The sequence below is a fragment of the Pseudopodoces humilis genome, chromosome 27 (assembly GCF_049639895.1).
Source record: "Pseudopodoces humilis isolate 2021_Gansu_Grassland_sample_001 chromosome 27, ASM4963989v1, whole genome shotgun sequence".
NCBI lineage: Eukaryota > Metazoa > Chordata > Aves > Passeriformes > Paridae > Pseudopodoces > Pseudopodoces humilis.
The window spans coordinates 5,088,873-5,103,744 of NC_142226.1; the positions used below are offsets into that span (position 1 = coordinate 5,088,873).

The following is a 14,872-nucleotide window of genomic DNA, read 5'->3' on the forward strand; positions in this document are numbered from 1 at the left end:
AACGGACCTATCACCGCTTAGTGTGGGCGTGGCCACGGCCACATGGGCGTGTTTAATTACTACGTGTGGTGACGCCAGGGAGATGGGCGTGTCCTGGGAGTGCTGTGGGCGTGGCTTAGGCAGCACAGGGGCAAACCCTGAGGCACTGTGGGCGTGTCCCGCCGCCGTGTGGGCGTGTCCCGCCGCCGCGCATGCGCGCTGGGCGGTACCAGCGCGGCCATGGCGCACGGGCACGGGCCCGGCCGGTGCCGCTGCTGCGGGGAGGAGGCGGCGGAGCGCGGCGCGGCCTGGGGGCTGTACCTGCGCATCGACCGGCAGCGCCTGCAGTGCCTCAACGAACGCCGCGAGGGCTCCGGAGCCACCGTGTTCCGGCCCTGGGAGGAGCGAGGGGACCGCTCACAGGTGGGGCCGGGAGCGGCGGCGGCGGGACCGGGGGCAGCAGGGCAGGGACGGGATCCTGCCCCGCCACTCGGCCCTAGGGAGGCACGGCTGGAGTGCGCTGTCCAGGCCTGGCCTTCTCAGGACAGGAGAAGGAGCTGCTGGAGGGGCTCCAGTGGAGGCCGCAAAGATGGTTTGGGGTCTGGAGCATCGCCCTCATGAGGGGAGACTGCGGGAGCTGGGCCTGATCAGTCTGGAGAAGGGAAAGGCTGAGAGGGGACCCCATAAATCAATAAAATATCTCCAAGGGGTGTCAGAGCACAGTGACAGACTCTGTTGAGGGACAGGACGATGAGCAACGCACATCAACTAAACCACGAGTTCCACCTCAACATGAGGAAGAACTTTTGTCCATGAGGGTGGCAGAGCCCTGGAACAGCTGCCCAGGGAATCTCCCTCTGTGGGGACACCCCAAACCCCACATTGCCATCTGCTCCAGGTGACCCTGCCTGGGCAGGAGTAGATGATCTCCAGAGGTCCCTTCCGATCCTAAATTTTCTGTGAGCAAGGTACTGCAGTGCCCCCAGAACCCCACTGGGGTCATCCCTCCAGCTGTCTCCACACTCCCCCCTCTGTCCCCTGTGCTCCCTCACCACCCCCAGGCCAGCCCTGACCTGCTCTTCTCTCTCCCCAGTTCGTGGAAAGTGATGATGACGAGGAGCTGCTCTTCAACATCCCGTGAGTTCCGTCCCCGAGCGCCTCTGGCACCGTCCTGGCTGCTGGCAGGGCTTGTTGCTCGCCTGGGATCGAGGCACTGGGGCTGACTTGGAGAGGACAGAGGTGAAAACCCTGCTCTGTGTGTCTGGGCAGGTTCACAGGCAGCGTGAAGCTGAAGGGAGTCATTGTGATGGGCGAGGATGACGGGACACACCCGGCCGAGATGAGGCTGTGAGTAAAAGCAGCTTTCCCCTTCCTCAGAGGGGCTGGGTGCTGTGGGGGGAGCTGGTGGCATTGTGAAAAGACAAACTAAATCCATTTTTTCTGTTGAGAAGAACCTGGGCGGTGCTAATGAACGGAATCCAATTAGCTGACCTGTTGTTAATAACTCCCTGGGTCTCCTTCTTGTCCTGCCAGCTTCAGGAACATTCCTCACATGTCCTTTGATGACACAGCCAAGGAACCAGAGCAGACGTTCAGCCTGAGCCGGGACCCCTCGGGAGAGCTGGAATATCCCACCAAGTACGAGCCAGACCCTGGGGCGTGGGGGCTGCTCCTGCCTGGCACAGGAGCTCTGATCCTTCCAGATTTTGGGAAGGGTGCCTGAAAGCTGCCCTCAGGAGGATTTGCCTTCCCAGAGCCTGGGGCTGGCTGTGTTGGCACCCCAGGAATTTTTGGGTGTCTGGGTGGGATCAGGGGGAGCTGCAGGTGGTGTGGGAGCCTGGGGAGCTGGTGGAGCAGCGGCTGCGGTCTCAGGCTGTGTTTTCTTCCAGAATTGCCCGTTTCTCCAACGTTTACCACCTCTCCATGCACTTCCCAAAGAACTTCGGAGCGGAGACAACCAAGATTTTTTACATAGGCCTGAAAGGGGAGTGGACGGAGGTGAGTGAGAGCAGAGAGGAAGCCGAGCGTGGAAAAGGCTGGAATCCTGCTTTCCCTGCATTTCAAACATTCCATCTGCACCCAGGCTCACCGCCACGAGGTCACCATCTGCAACTACGAAGCCTCGGCAAACCCGGCCGACCACAAGCTGGAACAAATCACGCCGCAGACTCACTTCATCTCCTGACGGGGCTGCCGGGAGCCTGCCCGGGGCAGGAACGGCTTCCCGAGGCGCCGGAGCAGCTCCGGTTTGTGGGACAGACGGCGGCGCGGTGTGAGGCGGCCCCGAGGGCGGCGGAGCCGTGTGCGGGGCCGGTGCCGGCTGTGACTGACAATAAACACGCTGCGGTGTAGAGCTGTGCGCTGTCCCTGAGTCGCGGGTGGCACCGGCGCTGAGGCGGGGAGGGCGGCGGCGTCCCCAGAACCCGTCAGCCACCGGGGGCAGCACGCTGTGGGAAGGTCGGGGCCTGTCGCCGATAACGCCCTGCGGGTCTGCTCGGGGTCGGGGCCGCCCCCGCCGCGGGTTCCGAGCGCGATCCGGTGCCCGTTTCCACCATGGCCGGCCCGGCGCGCCCGGCGCCGCTCTGCGTCACTTCCGCCGCGCCGCCGGAAGTTCCTGTGGGAGCGCGTCGGGGGAGCCGCGAGGAGCGCGCGCGCCGGGCCGCGGGAGAGGTGCGGGGGGGGGGGGGGCGGCACGTACCACCGGGGCGCGGCGGCGGGGGGGGCGCCACCGGGCAGCGGCGCGGCGGGGGGGACGTACCACTGCTGCGGGCGGGGGGGGGGGGGCAATTCCGTGAGGGCCGCGGGGATGGCGGGGGGTCGGCGGGGCCCTTCCCGGGGTTTAACGAGGGATTAACGGGGAGAGGGGCGGTGGAGGGGCCGGAGGGCCGCAGGTCTGGCTCGGCGATTCCCGGTGCGGTAGCGGGGCCGGCTCTTCTCGCCCCCAGGGGGTCCCTACGAGCCCTCAGGACTCGCAGCCTGCGGGGACCCCCCTCTCAAAGCCCCGGTTTTGGCGGAAAAGCGGCGCTCCCGGCCGCGGGGATCCCGCCTCCATCCGCTTCCAGGCGGGATTTCTCCATCCCCCCGCTGGATTCCGCTCCCCGCGGGGCTGCGGGCTCGAGGAGAGGCTGAGGCACGGTAATTAATGCTAATTAATGACTGATGAACGCGTCCTCCCCTCAGCGGGCCGGTGTCACCGGTGGGGTCGCCTTGGGGTGCGGCACCTCAAAATCGGACCCAAATTCACCTCCTGCTTCTGTGTTTGCGCCTTTACACCCAGCCAGACGCAGACGAGGGGTGTTAATCCTCGGGGCTCCCATTGTGTTCCCTCCAGGAACATCCCAAGCAATTCTCAGAAGGCTGTTTGGGGCAGCCCTGAGCATCCCAAGCCCTCCTTTCCCTGGAGCCTCCCCAGCGAGGAGCGCATCCCATCAGCTGCCAGGGGAAGATGCTGTTATTTCTGGCTCTCTCTCTCTCTCTCTCTCTCCCTGCCAGGGTTTTTGGCAGGTGCGGTCTCTCCTGGCCGCTTGTTTTGCCCCTGGAGTACACACGAGCACGTGGGCCGTGTGTCTGTGTCAGATCCGGGGAGCTGCTTGTTCCCGGTGTTTTTATTTGAGTGGGGAAGCCGCTGACGAGCAGTCGGTGGAACGAGTCGGGCAGGTCTTGGCCGGGCTGGGAGAAGGAGCAGGCTGTTTCTCGTGGGTAAGGCTGGCTGCTGGCATTCCGGGCTTTTGGCAGGGTTTGGGGTGATCCCGTGTCGCCCCGAGCCGGGGATGGTGCTGCTGTGGGAGGTGAAGCTGGAGCGGAGTGAGGAGGATGAGGAAAGGCCTCCCGAGGGGCAGCTCTGATCCCTGACAGGGGCAGGACCTTGGGAGCGGCTGGAGCTGTGCCGGGGGAGGTTTAGGTTGGATATGAGGGAAAAGGTTTTTCTTCCAGAGCGTGCTGGGCACTGCTCAGGCTCCCCAGGCACGGCCCCGAGGCCGCCAGAGCTCCAGGAGTGTTTGGGCAGCGCTGCCAGGGATGCACAGGCTGGGATTATTGGGTGTCAGGGCCAGGGACTGGACTGGATGATCCTTCATCCCTTCCAGCTCGGGATATTCTGTGATTGTGCTCCAGAGGCTGATCCTGTTCCTAGGGGATAATGGCAGTGCCATAAACAAGCTCTGATCTAATTAGTGCTGGTGGGTCAGTGGGGTCAGGGCAGCCTTGTGGGGAGCTGGAGCTGTGATTTATGATGTAGTGGGATCAAACACCGTGGACTGTTGTGGCTGAAGGCTGTGTGTGCTGCCAGCTCTGTGGGATCTGGGAGGTGACAGGACAGCAGTGGTGACCCTGCCTGCTGTCCTGGGGAGGAGGCACAAGGGTGCCATCCATCACTGGGGGGGCTCAGACCAGCTCCCAGTGCTCTGCTTCATCCTAAACAGCCCCAATAACACAGGGCTGGACTTTTATTGGTGCAGCAGAGCCTGTGCTGCCGCATGCCAAGGGTTTCCTGCTTCCTGGTCGGAGCAGATGTGGGTCAGGCTCCTGCACAGCTCCGGGAAGGAATGAGGGGGTGCAGGAATGAAGGGATGCTGAGGCTGCGCTGCCCGGCCGCCCTCTGCCCACACCGGTGCAGCCACAGGAATAACTCTGGCTCTGAGGTGTAATTTCCAGGCTAATTTTAACACTTCCAGCACCCCACGCAGGGAGCGTTGGCTGCTCCTGGACTCTTCCAGCACTGCCAGGCCACGCTGTGGGGTGTCCCAGGGGCTTCAACATCAAAGCCTTCACCTTCTCTTTAGTTTTCCCCCATTCCTCTGGATGAAGGAGCTGCTGCAGGGGAGGGGTGAGAGGTTTGTCTTCCTGCCTCACCTCTGTGTCCCACAGGTGCCAGTGTCGATTCCTCTCGGTGTATGTGTGGTAACAACATGTCTGTCCCCCTCCTCGCCGACGCTGTCACCGTGTCAGGGGCAGAGCGGGAGACCGCCGCGGTAAGGGCTGCTCCCTCCCTCCCTCCCTCCCTCCCTCCCTCCCTCCCTCTGCTTTCAAAAAACAGGGAGCTGCTTCCAAGGGCTCCAGAATGGGGGAGGCAGGGCCAGCAAGGGCTCTGTGGCTGTCCTTGGGCTGGGCTGTTTGCTCCAGGGTGAGAGCTCAGCTTCTCAAGGCAGTGGGAGTTGGGGCTGATTGGGATGTTTAAGCTTTTAAAAGCAGATCTCCCCAAGGACAAACCCCCCCCCCCACCACTCCAGTCCTTCCCTGGGGTCTGCAGGCTGCCTTCCCTCTGCTCCCCAAGGCTTAGGGGTTGCTGGAGTTGGAGATGAAAAGCCTGTGGAGGTGGATTTGTGAGTTCATGGTGATACAGGGAAGGAATTCCTCCCTAGGAGGGGGGTGAGGCCCTGGCCCAGGGTGCCCAGAGAAGCTGTGGCTGCCTCATCACTGGAAGTGTCCAAGGCCAGGCTGGACAGGGCTTGGAGCAGCCTGGGACAGTGGAAGGTGTCCCTGCCTGTGCCAGGGGTGGCACTGGATGGACTTTAAGATCCATTCTGGGATTCAGGCTGGGCCTCTGCTCTGGTGCCATTCCTGGTGGGATGATCTGTCACTCCTTGTCCCTCTACTGTGCAGAGGAGTTGGGGCCTGCCTGTGGCAGCTCTGTGGCAGGATGACACCACAACCCTGACCCACCCATCCGCCGTGCTCCGAGCTAATTTGAGCCTCTTCGAGCTGGTGACTAAGTGTCCATTTGCCACCTCCCTGCCAGCCCAGCCCAGCCCTGCCCTGCTCCCTCCCTGGGCACGACTCTCACACACCAGCTAATTCCCTTCCCTTTCTGTTTAACAGGTCATTTTCCTCCATGGCCTTGGAGACACGGGGTGAGTGTCCCTGGAGCTGGCTCCGGCTGGGATGTGTGGATTGCCAAACACAGATCCTGGCCTTTTGCTGCTGCTTTCCCTGGGGGCTTCTCTGGGATCTGTGTGGGGCTTTGGGCTGGGGTCTGCAGCCATTCCTGCACCAGCCTCTCATGGAATGGCAGGGAATTGCTGCCAGCAGCTGTCTGCTCTTGAATATTTATGATGCCGGCAGCCTGGCAGCCCCCCACCCCCCGCGGGTGGATTTTGTGCTGCCTTCAGGGATTGCTGATAAGCACTGCGGCTTTTCCAGGCCTTGGCAGGGCTGGCAGCTGGGCTGGGCCTGCACGAGGCCACCTCAGAGGTCCCATGGTGGTGAAAAAGGGCTCCTCCCTGTCCAGGAGATTCCCACCTCCCTGGGAATTCTGGTGGGAATCCAGAATCCAAAGCCTCCAGGGCTTTGTGTGCTCCTCTCAGATGGGATCGGTGCTGGGGGGGCCTAGGCTGATGGGGTGGATAAAATAAGCTCATGGAAGGGGTTTGGGGGCAGCAGCCTTGGGAAAATGGCTCGGACAAGCCTCAGACTCATCTCTCCTGTCCCTCCCCAGGCACAGCTGGGCCGATGCTCTCTCCTCCATCCGCCTCCCCTATGTGAAGTACATCTGCCCTCACGCGTAAGTGCTGCCCTGGGGGGGCTCCTGGGGTCCCTGGGGCTGCCAAGGCTCCTGGGGGAGGCAGGTGGTGGCCTGAGCCCAGCAGGGCTGCCCAGCCAGACTGGCTCTGCTGCCCTGCTCAGTTCCTGCTGCAGGCAGAGCTGTTCCCACAGAGCAGAACCAGAGGCTCTTTACTTTCCCCTCCTGTCGTGTTTATCCCTGGTGGCTGCGGGGAAAGACAAAGGCGCTGGAGCTCCCTGTGCATCCCCAGCAGGAAGGGCAGAAGTGTCAGTCTTGCTGCTCCCCTCAGACTTCAGCTAAACCACCCAAAATGTCCCTCCACAGGCCCCGGATCCCGGTCACCCTCAACATGAAGATGGTCATGCCCTCCTGGTCAGTGCTCTGGGGAACAGGGCTGGGTGGGACCCTTTGGGGAGTGAGAGGGATGGGGAGACAAAATCCACTGCCCTGTGAGGGCCAGGGAAGGAAGGGCAGAGCACACCCAGCTCCTGCCTCCCCACACTCAGGGTGCTGGGAGAGGTTTTGGCTGATCCTGCTGTTTCTCCCAGGTTTGACCTGATGGGATTGACTCCAGATGCACCTGAGGATGAAGCTGGGATCAAGAAAGCTGCAGAAAACAGTAAGGAGCTCTGGGGAGGGGGTAGTGGAGAGCACTGTGTGCCTCTCCCTCCCTGTAACTGGAGCCTTCCTTCCACCTCTCCTTTGTTTCCGCTGTCCTGTGATCCCCGTAAACATTTCCTCTGGGATCTGTGGCACCTTCCTGTCCCTGATGTGCACCCTGAGGTGCTGGGTGATGCTTTTCAGCCCCTCTGTCCTTCCACTGACCCTCCCATCTCCTTCCAGTTAAAGCAATCATCGAGCACGAGATGAAGAACGGGATCCCCCCCAACCGCATCATCCTGGGGGGCTTCTCACAGGTGAGCATCAGGACCCCAATTCCTGCTCCACCTGTCCCAGGTGGCTGTGTGAGCTGAGGGTGGCCCTGCATTCCCCGTGGCACTGATTCCACGTTCCTCCCTGCAGGGCGGTGCCTTGTCGCTGTACACGGCTCTCACCTGCCAGCACCAGCTGGCCGGGATCGTGGCGCTCAGCTGCTGGCTCCCGCTCCACAGGGCCTTCCCACAGGTACCCCACTGCAGGGACCCTCGGCTTCTCCCCCTGGAGCTCTGCGTTTCTCCCCTCATGAGCTGCTGGCTCACGTGTTGGGGGCACAAAGCACCTGCCCCACTGGTTTCCCACTCACCTGAGCATCCCCTCCTCGTGGCAGGCGGCGAACAACGGCGTGAACAAGGACATCGCCATCCTGCAGTGCCACGGGGAGATGGATCCCATGATCCCCGTGCGCTTCGGGGCCCTCACTGCCGAGAAGCTCAAGTCTGTCGTCACCCCCACCAAGGTGCAGTTCAAAACCTACCCCGGAGTGATGCACAGTTCCTGTCCTCAGGTCAGTGCTGGGTGTGGAGGGAGGGATGATCAGTGATGGGACCCATGGCAATGGCCTGGAGCTGGGACAGGGGAGGGTTGGGGTGGATTTCAGGAGAAGGTTCTTCCCCCGGAGGGTGCTGGCACTGCCCAGGCTCCCCAGGGAACGGGCACAGCCTGAGGCTGCCAGAGCTCCGGGAGGGTTGGGACAGCGCTCCAGGGATGCCCAGGCTGAGATCACTGGGGGTCTGTGCAGGGCTGGGCTGGATGATCCTGGTCCCTTGGCCTTTGGGATCTCTGGGACCTACCCCAGCACTCTAGGTCAGGCAGGGTGGGGAACACACGAGATTTGTTCCCGACTTGCTCTGGGAGGCTGCAGAGCCTCGTGCCCCATTCCCGGGGCTCAGCCCGGCCTTTGGGGAGCCCCGGAGTGACGGGCTGTGCGCTGCCCGCAGGAGATGATGGCGGTGAAGGAATTCATCGAGAAGCTGCTGCCCCGGATCTGAGCGGAGCCCCTGGGGACTGTCGCAGGGGAGGGTGCCGAGGTCCCGGCCGCCCGTGTGTCCCTGTGACCCGCCCGCTGCGAACGGAAGCCATGGCCCCCCCAGCGCACCTCCCGCCGCCCCCGCCCTCGCACCGCGTCCCCTCCGGCCGGGGCTGCCCCGCTGCTCCCGGAGCCCTCATCGGAGCTGCCTAAGGCGAGTCTGGCCTTTTCTCTCCTGCTCTGGCTCCGAGCGCTTCCCGAGGGGGTGTCACCGTCCCCTCGGACCCCCGCGGGGCTGGCACGGTGCGGGTGAGGTTTTCCTGTTGGGTTTGGGGTTTTTGTACCAGTATTAGGGGCGGGATGTGCCCGGCTGCGGTGGGAGGAGCGGGGCGGGGCTGGGTCACCCCTGGGGCTCGGAGCTCTGCCCTTTGGTGGCCGCTCTCGGCCTCCGCTCAGGCGACTCACGGGTTTTCAGTCAGAGCTCAGGAACCCGGGACTCCCCTGCGGACGCCTCCAGGTTCCGGGGCAGGCTCTGCCCTGGGCTGGCACCGCCAAAGGCTGCCCGGGGCCGGCGGGGAGGGTCAGTGCAGCTCCCGCACCTCCCGCACGGCCCCGCCTGTCACACACGCACACTCCCCTCAGCCATCGGCCTGGGGCAGCTCTGCCCTCCTGGGATAATCGCCTCCCTCCTCCTGCTCCTCCTCCTCTTGTTGCTTTTACAATCTCCATCTCCTCCTCTGCCCCGCTGGGGTCCCAGAGGCATCTCCCCCCTCCCAGCCCAGCTCTGCACCCTCGGAGCCCCCAAGCTTCGTTTACACTCACAGAGCCACCGGCCCCATCTTTAATGTCTTCTCTTGCTGCTACTTGTCCTTCCCTTTGGTCTCGGGCTGGCTCGGGGAGGGGGAGGTGAGGGGGTCCCTGGACCCCGGGTTTGGCTCCTGGTGCAGCTGGAGGGAGCAGCTTTGCTCCCAGCCATCATCTGACCGGCATCTGAGCCCCTGGTGCTGCTGTGTGTGCCCCATCCTCTGTGCTCCTGGGACCTCCCTGCTCCCCGGGGCTGGGGGCTCTAGCCCCTCCCCATGTACAATCACCAGTGCCCCTCACCTGTGTCCCCTCCCCAGTGCTGGCATCATGCTGGGACCCCGAATGTCTCCTCCTGGGGGGCTCCTGGCTGACCCTCCCTTCCCATGGGGCCCAGGGCAGTGGCTGTGGAGCAGCTCTGCCCTCACCCCCTCTTCCCCCGGGCTGAGCCCCTGCTGGGGGCTGATCATGGCTTTTAAAACACCCCCACATTCCCCTGGCCCCAGGGCTGGCCCTGCTCCCCCTGCCCGGTGCCCTGGGGCCAGTGAGGTGAGGGCTGCCCTGGGGGGCTCAGCCCCAGCAGTTCTGCTCCAGCCCTGCCCTTCCTGCCGGGGCTGCGCAAAGCAATAACCGCCCTCTGGAGAGTGGGGCCCACCCTGGGCTGGCCTCTTGGCTTGGGCTTGGAGTTTTTGCCCCTTTCAGCAAGTCTGAAAGTGGCAGAGCTGGCACCGGGGGCAGCCCAACCTCTGCCCTGCCCTGGGCTCTGCTCTGCCCCGGGCTCTGCCCTGGGCTCTGCTCTGCCCTGGGCCCTGCCCTGCTGGCTCTTCTATGCTGTGTTTTAATGCTGCTGTGCCCCCACCCCCCCACGCTCGGCTGGGGGGCATGAGAGGGTCGCAGGGGTGGGATGGCAGCTCTTTGGGGTCACCAGGAGCTGGCAGGGGTGGGATGGCAGCTCTTTGGGGTCACCAGGAGCTGGCAGGGGTGGGATGGCAGCTCTTTGGGGTCACCAGGAGCTGGCAGGGGTGGGATGGCAGCACCCTGGGGGTACCAAGGGCTGGTGATGGACAGACTGACCTGTTTGACTGTGAACTGGAACCGTGTGTGATGGGGGGGCCTGGGACCATCCCTGGGGGCCCCGTGGGCCCCTCTGCAGAGCATTCCTGCTCACTCCCTGCCCGAGCAGTGCCGGGAACCCGGGAGGGAGAGCGGCTTCTCTCCATTCCTCAATACAGCTTTGGGTTTTTTTAGTTAGTTTTTCTTCTCTCTCTTGTCTTCCTTGTACATGTTTGGGGTTTGTTTTTTTTTTTTTTTTGTGTGTGTGCATTCCACAGAGAATTAAGGTGAAATAAATCCTCAACCTATCCTGGAGCTGGCGTCATCCCTGGCCAGGCAGGAGAGATTTGGGGGGGAGTGGGGTTGGCACGAGGCCCTAGGGTGCCATTTTTAGGGGCAGCAGCTCTGGCTGAAGGGAAGCAGAACAAAGCTGCCACTTAGAAAGTAGGAAAGTTTATTTTAAAAACAAATCAAAAGCTCAATTCATAATTTAGGAGCATAAGTTATTCATCCAGCCGACAGCACACGGGGCCAACTGCGTCATCCCTGCCCAGCAGAGCCCTGGGAGCTGCCAGGAATAAATAGGAGCAGTGTGGGACAGGGGGGCAGAGCCAGCTCCTGGGGTTTGGGGAGTGGCTGCCACAGGAGGCCAAACCAGGCACCGAGGGGGGGCTGTGGGCAGCCAGGCCAGGCTGAGCTGGGGCTTCTCTGGCTCAGCAGGAGAGGAGGGAGATGAGATTTGGTCCCCAAAACCATGCTGGGGTGGGGGGTGGAAGAAGCCCTGGGCTGGGGAGATGAGCTGTGGTGGCCTTGGAATGTGACTGGTCCCTGTGGGAGGCTCCTGGTCCCTCTCTGTGCCGGGGCAGGGGCAGAGGTGCCTCGGGCTCCCCCTGAGCCCACCAGCCAGGTGGGGCAGGAGGGAACAGGGGCTGTGCTGCAGTTTGGGCTCAGCAGGACTCAGGTGTCCCTGGCTGCAGCCCCTGGACATTCCCACAAGGGGTTCCACGCCAGGGGTGCCAAACCAGGCCTGGCTGTGTTCTCTGTTTGTTGTGGTTCTGCTCTGTGAGATGCAAAGACCTGGGGGATGAGGAATAGGGAGGCTGAGGATGCTCCAGCCTTCCTGCCCCGTGCCAGAGGCAGGAGGGGGAGCTGGAACTGCTCTCCCAGGATGGTGACAGCTCTCGGGGAAGGAGGCAGTGCTGGCTCAGAGCAGCCCATGGCCTGGCCAGCCCTCAGCCACAGCTCAGTTCTTGCTGAAGCCCGTGGGGTTCTGCAGCTGCCACCGCCACAGGTCCTCACCTGGAACAGGGAGAAGGGAGGTGAGGGGGGACAGGGGCCGCAGTGCCCGCTGTGCCAGGGAGGGGATGCCCTTACACATCTTGTCCAGGCCAAAGGCAGCTTTCCAGCCCAGCTCCCGCTCGGCCAGCGCGGGGTCAGCGTAGCAGGAGGCCACGTCTCCCTCCCGCCGGGCCGTGATCTGGTACTTGATCTGCAGGGAGAGCAGCACCGTGAGCTCCCAGAGGGGCTGAGGCCCAGGAGCTGAGGGAGCTGTGCCAGGGGGGATCAGGGGGTCTGTGGGAGCAGCTCCCCTGTGCCTGTGATGCTGCAGCTCTGCCCTCACCTCCCTCCCCGAGGCTTTCTCCATGGCCCGGACCATCTGCAGCACGGAGTAGCCGGTGCCTGTGCCCAGGTTGTAGATCTGGGAGGAGGAGAAAGGACAGGGATCAAGGGGAAAAGGGCCAGGCCCCCCCTTTGGGACCCCTACACCTCCCCAGGACTGGCAGCACCCCGAGGTTGGTACCTTGCAGCCACAGTTCTCCTTGAGCTTCTTGAGAGCAGCGATGTGGCCCTTGGCCAGATCCACGACGTGGATGTAATCCCTGACTCCTGTGGGGACACAGAGGCTGAGGGCAGGGCCCAGGGTGCAGCCAGGGCTTTGGAAATCCCAAATTCCACCCATCCCATGACGCACCCGTTCCATCGTCTGTCTTGTAGTCGTTCCCAAAGACGCTCAGGAATTCCCGGCGTCCCACTGCCACCTGCACAGAGGGACAGCCCCATGGGAGCCCCATCACCCTCTGTCCCCTCCCTGTGACCCCCCAAGGGCTGTGGGGGCGCTACCTGAGCCACGTAGGGCATGAGGTTGTTGGGGATCCCTTGAGGATCCTCTCCGATCATCCCCGACTCGTGGGCGCCGATGGGGTTGAAGTAGCGCAGGAGGACGGCGTTCCAGTCCTGGGGACACACGGACGGCGCTGCCCGGTCACCCCCGTGGGGACACACCTGGGCTGCAGCCCCTCGGGGCCGCTCCTCACCCTCTCTGCTTTGCAGAGATCCCGGATCATCTCCTCGATGAAGAACTTGGATTTGCCGTAGGGGTTGGTGCAGCCCCCCACCGGGTGGTTCTCGTCCAGGGGGAGGTACTTGGGGTCCCCGTAGACGGTGGCGGAGCTGCTGAACACGATGTTCCTCACGCCGTGGGCCTTCATGGTCTGGGAGAGGACAACGACCCAGCTCTGTGCCCTGTGCCAGCCCTGCACAGGACAGGGCCTGGGCACGGGGAGAGCAGAGGGAACAGCACAGGATCACTGCCGGCTCCTCTCACCTCCAGCAGCCGGATGGTCCCGGTGAGGTTCACTCTGTAATATTCCAGAGGCTTCTGCACTGACTCCCCCACGGCCTTCAGCCCCGCAAAGTGCATCACGGCCGAGAAGCGATGCTGCAGGGGGAAGGCATCAGTGCCACGGCAGCAGGAACCGGCCACAACTCCCCCGGGCGCTCCGTTCAGCCAGCCCGGGGGGCTCCACGGCCTTTCCTCCCCGCTCCCGTGGCTCCCACCCCTGCCAGGGACCCCAGGGCACTGCAGCTCCTGCTCTCACCTTCCTGAAGAGCTCCTGGAGCGCGGCCTCGTCCGTGATGTCGAGCTCCTGGAAGAGCACGGGCCGGTGCGCGATCTCCTGCACCCGCCGGAGGCTCTCGGGGAGCTCCTCGGAGCCTGGGGGATGGAGGGGAGTGAGGGATGGCTGCAGTCGGGCACAGCCCGGCCCCGCATGGGGCTCCCCGCACCTCGGATGGCGTTGTGGAAGTTATCGATGACCACGGGGACGAATCCCGCCTGCAGCAGCTCCAGCACGCAGTGGCTGCCGATGTAGCCGGCGCCGCCCGTCACCAGGATCTCCTCTGCCATGGTTCCCTGCGGGAAAAGCCCCGGACGCTTCAGCTGGGGCTCAGCCCGGCCCAGGCACGGCTGCCCGGCCGCCAGCCCTGCCCCGAGGGACGGGCGGGGCGCTCCCGGCCAGCCCGGTCACACCTCCCGGACACGGAGCTGCCACATCCCGGAGAGGAGCCCCGGCTCTTCCTGGTAAACCCAGCCGAGCTCCTGGCTTCACCCACATCCCTCAGGGCAGGAGTTCTCACTATTAATTAAGTAATTATTGATTAATTGAGGTGATCTCCGCAGGGGTATCAGCTCTGCCCTTCAGCCATTCCCTGTTTTCCCCCAGCCTCCCTTCCCGGTGCTGGCCCCGCTCCTCGCAGGAGCGCGGACTTTGGGACACCCAAAGGGCAGCGATTGCTGCGGGACCCGTCCCTGGCACGGGCAGCACCGAGGGAAGGACCCGAGCTGGGAAATTCCTTCCCTCCCGGGGCTGCGGAGCCCCCCAAACCACAGCTCCCAGCTGGGAGAGGGCGGGGAAGGCGAAACAAGGCGGATTTCAGCAGGGCGGGAGGGAGCGGAGGGGTCCCGGGGGGACAGAACGTACCCCGGGGACCGGAATTACTCCAGAGGCCCAGGGATACACCAAGCCCCGGGGGTTTGGGCTCTCCCCACCAAAGGAAGCAGGGGAGGGCAGCACACCCGTCCCTCTGCCCGTTCCTGCCCGTTCTCCCCTCCGCCTCCCCCCGGTCTCTCACCCGCCGCTGCCGCCGCTCCCGCTCAGCCCCGCGAGGGGCGCGGCCCCTTTAAGGCCGGGTCTTGGCCCCGCCCCCCCGCGCCACGCGCGCGGCTCCTCCATGGAAACGTGTCAGGGCTACGGGGCGGCGGCGCGGACAAAACACCGCGGGCGGGCGGCGGCCACCGGTGCGCGCGACAGGGGGCGGGGCCACCGCGGGCAGCCCGGAGCCGCAGCGCCCCCTGGCGGCGGGAGGAGCCCGCGCCCATTCCCCGAATTATTGCCCCAAAACCCGAATTATTGCCCCAAAACCCCTGATTTATTGTCCCTAAACCATGAATTACTGCCCCAAACCCGAACTATTACCCCAAAACCCCGGATTATTGCCCCAAAACCCCTGATTTATTGCCCTTAAACCATGAATTACTGCCCCAAAACCCCGGATTATTGCCCCAAAACCCCTGATTTATTGCCCTTAAACCATGAATTACTGCCCCAAAACCCCTGATTTATTGCCCCAAAACCCCGAATTATTGCCCCTAAACCATGAATTACTGCCCCAAAACCCCTGATTTATTGCCCCAAAACCCCGCATTGCCCCAAAACCCGAATTATTGCCCCAAAACCCCTGATTTATTGCCCCTAAACCTCTGATTTATTGCCCCAAAACCCCGAATTATTGCCCCAAAACCCCGAATTATTGCCCCTAAACCATGAATTACTGCCCCAAAACCCCTGATTTAT

General features: G+C 63.4%; 3 protein-coding genes across 7 annotated transcripts; 2 read left to right on the forward strand and 1 right to left on the reverse strand.

Annotated features, from left to right (window-relative positions):
- Positions 1-117: 117 nt before the first annotated feature.
- PITHD1 (PITH domain containing 1) lies at positions 118-2,330 on the forward strand. Its single transcript, XM_005529730.3, has 6 exons — positions 118-402; positions 1,073-1,116; positions 1,249-1,326; positions 1,513-1,617; positions 1,869-1,977; positions 2,063-2,330. The coding sequence occupies exons 1-6, from the start codon at positions 220-222 to the stop codon at positions 2,162-2,164; spliced, it is 621 nt and encodes a 206-aa protein (XP_005529787.1). The 5' UTR covers positions 118-219; the 3' UTR covers positions 2,165-2,330.
- A 135-nt stretch (positions 2,331-2,465) lies between these two features.
- On the forward strand, positions 2,466-10,553 carry LYPLA2 (lysophospholipase 2). 3 transcript variants are annotated; one of them, XM_005529729.3, is made up of 10 exons: positions 2,466-2,649; positions 4,846-4,949; positions 5,797-5,828; positions 6,413-6,478; positions 6,803-6,850; positions 7,027-7,097; positions 7,322-7,395; positions 7,502-7,603; positions 7,746-7,922; positions 8,356-10,553. In XM_005529729.3, exons 2-10 carry the CDS (start codon positions 4,872-4,874, stop codon positions 8,404-8,406), a joined length of 699 nt encoding a protein of 232 aa, XP_005529786.1. In that variant the 5' UTR covers positions 2,466-2,649; positions 4,846-4,871; the 3' UTR covers positions 8,407-10,553. The 3 variants fall into 3 exon arrangements, with proteins under 3 accessions (XP_005529786.1, XP_087923557.1, XP_087923558.1); XM_088067431.1 differs by lacking the exon at positions 2,466-2,649 and adding an exon at positions 2,900-3,114; XM_088067432.1 differs by lacking the exon at positions 2,466-2,649 and adding an exon at positions 3,217-3,678.
- A 122-nt stretch (positions 10,554-10,675) lies between these two features.
- GALE (UDP-galactose-4-epimerase) lies at positions 10,676-14,184 on the reverse strand. Of its 3 annotated transcripts, XM_005529728.3 has the most exons (12): positions 14,151-14,175; positions 13,549-13,654; positions 13,305-13,431; positions 13,118-13,233; positions 12,844-12,957; positions 12,554-12,730; positions 12,360-12,473; positions 12,211-12,277; positions 12,040-12,125; positions 11,860-11,937; positions 11,613-11,727; positions 11,339-11,537 (listed from the first exon to the last, which is right to left on the reverse strand). In XM_005529728.3, the coding sequence occupies exons 2-12, from the start codon at positions 13,570-13,572 to the stop codon at positions 11,482-11,484; spliced, it is 1,074 nt and encodes a 357-aa protein (XP_005529785.2). In that variant the 5' UTR covers positions 13,573-13,654; positions 14,151-14,175; the 3' UTR covers positions 11,339-11,481. The 3 variants fall into 3 exon arrangements, with proteins under 3 accessions (XP_014113934.2, XP_087923556.1, XP_005529785.2); XM_014258459.2 differs by lacking the exon at positions 12,211-12,277 and having other exon boundaries at positions 10,676-11,537; positions 14,151-14,167; XM_088067430.1 differs by lacking the exons at positions 12,211-12,277; positions 13,549-13,654 and having other exon boundaries at positions 10,676-11,537; positions 14,151-14,184.
- Positions 14,185-14,872: the final 688 nt, after the last annotated feature.

What these genes read in the sequence shown, in the direction of transcription:
- LYPLA2 (XM_005529729.3), top strand. Translation starts at nt 4,872, where the DNA reads ATGTGTGGTAACAACATGTCTGTCCCCCTCCTCGCCGACGCTGTCACC. An exon ending in AAGATGGTCATGCCCTCCTG is followed by an intron (nt 6,851 to 7,026) that starts GTCAGTGCTCTG and finishes TGTTTCTCCCAG; the next exon opens with GTTTGACCTGATGGGATTGA. An exon ending in TCCTGGGGGGCTTCTCACAG is followed by an intron (nt 7,396 to 7,501) that starts GTGAGCATCAGG and finishes TCCTCCCTGCAG; the next exon opens with GGCGGTGCCTTGTCGCTGTA.
- GALE (XM_014258459.2), bottom strand. Translation starts at nt 13,572, where the DNA reads ATGTGGCAGCTCCGTGTCCGGGAG. An exon ending in GGCAGCTCCGTGTCCGGGAG is followed by an intron (nt 13,432 to 13,548) that starts GTGTGACCGGGC and finishes CTTTTCCCGCAG; the next exon opens with GGAACCATGGCAGAGGAGAT. An exon ending in AGAAAGCCTCGGGGAGGGAG is followed by an intron (nt 11,728 to 11,859) that starts GTGAGGGCAGAG and finishes CTCTCCCTGCAG; the next exon opens with ATCAAGTACCAGATCACGGC.
- PITHD1 (XM_005529730.3), top strand. Translation starts at nt 220, where the DNA reads ATGGCGCACGGGCACGGGCCCGGCCGGTGCCGCTGCTGCGGGGAGGAG. An exon ending in GAGCTGGAATATCCCACCAA is followed by an intron (nt 1,618 to 1,868) that starts GTACGAGCCAGA and finishes GTTTTCTTCCAG; the next exon opens with AATTGCCCGTTTCTCCAACG. An exon ending in TGAAAGGGGAGTGGACGGAG is followed by an intron (nt 1,978 to 2,062) that starts GTGAGTGAGAGC and finishes ATCTGCACCCAG; the next exon opens with GCTCACCGCCACGAGGTCAC.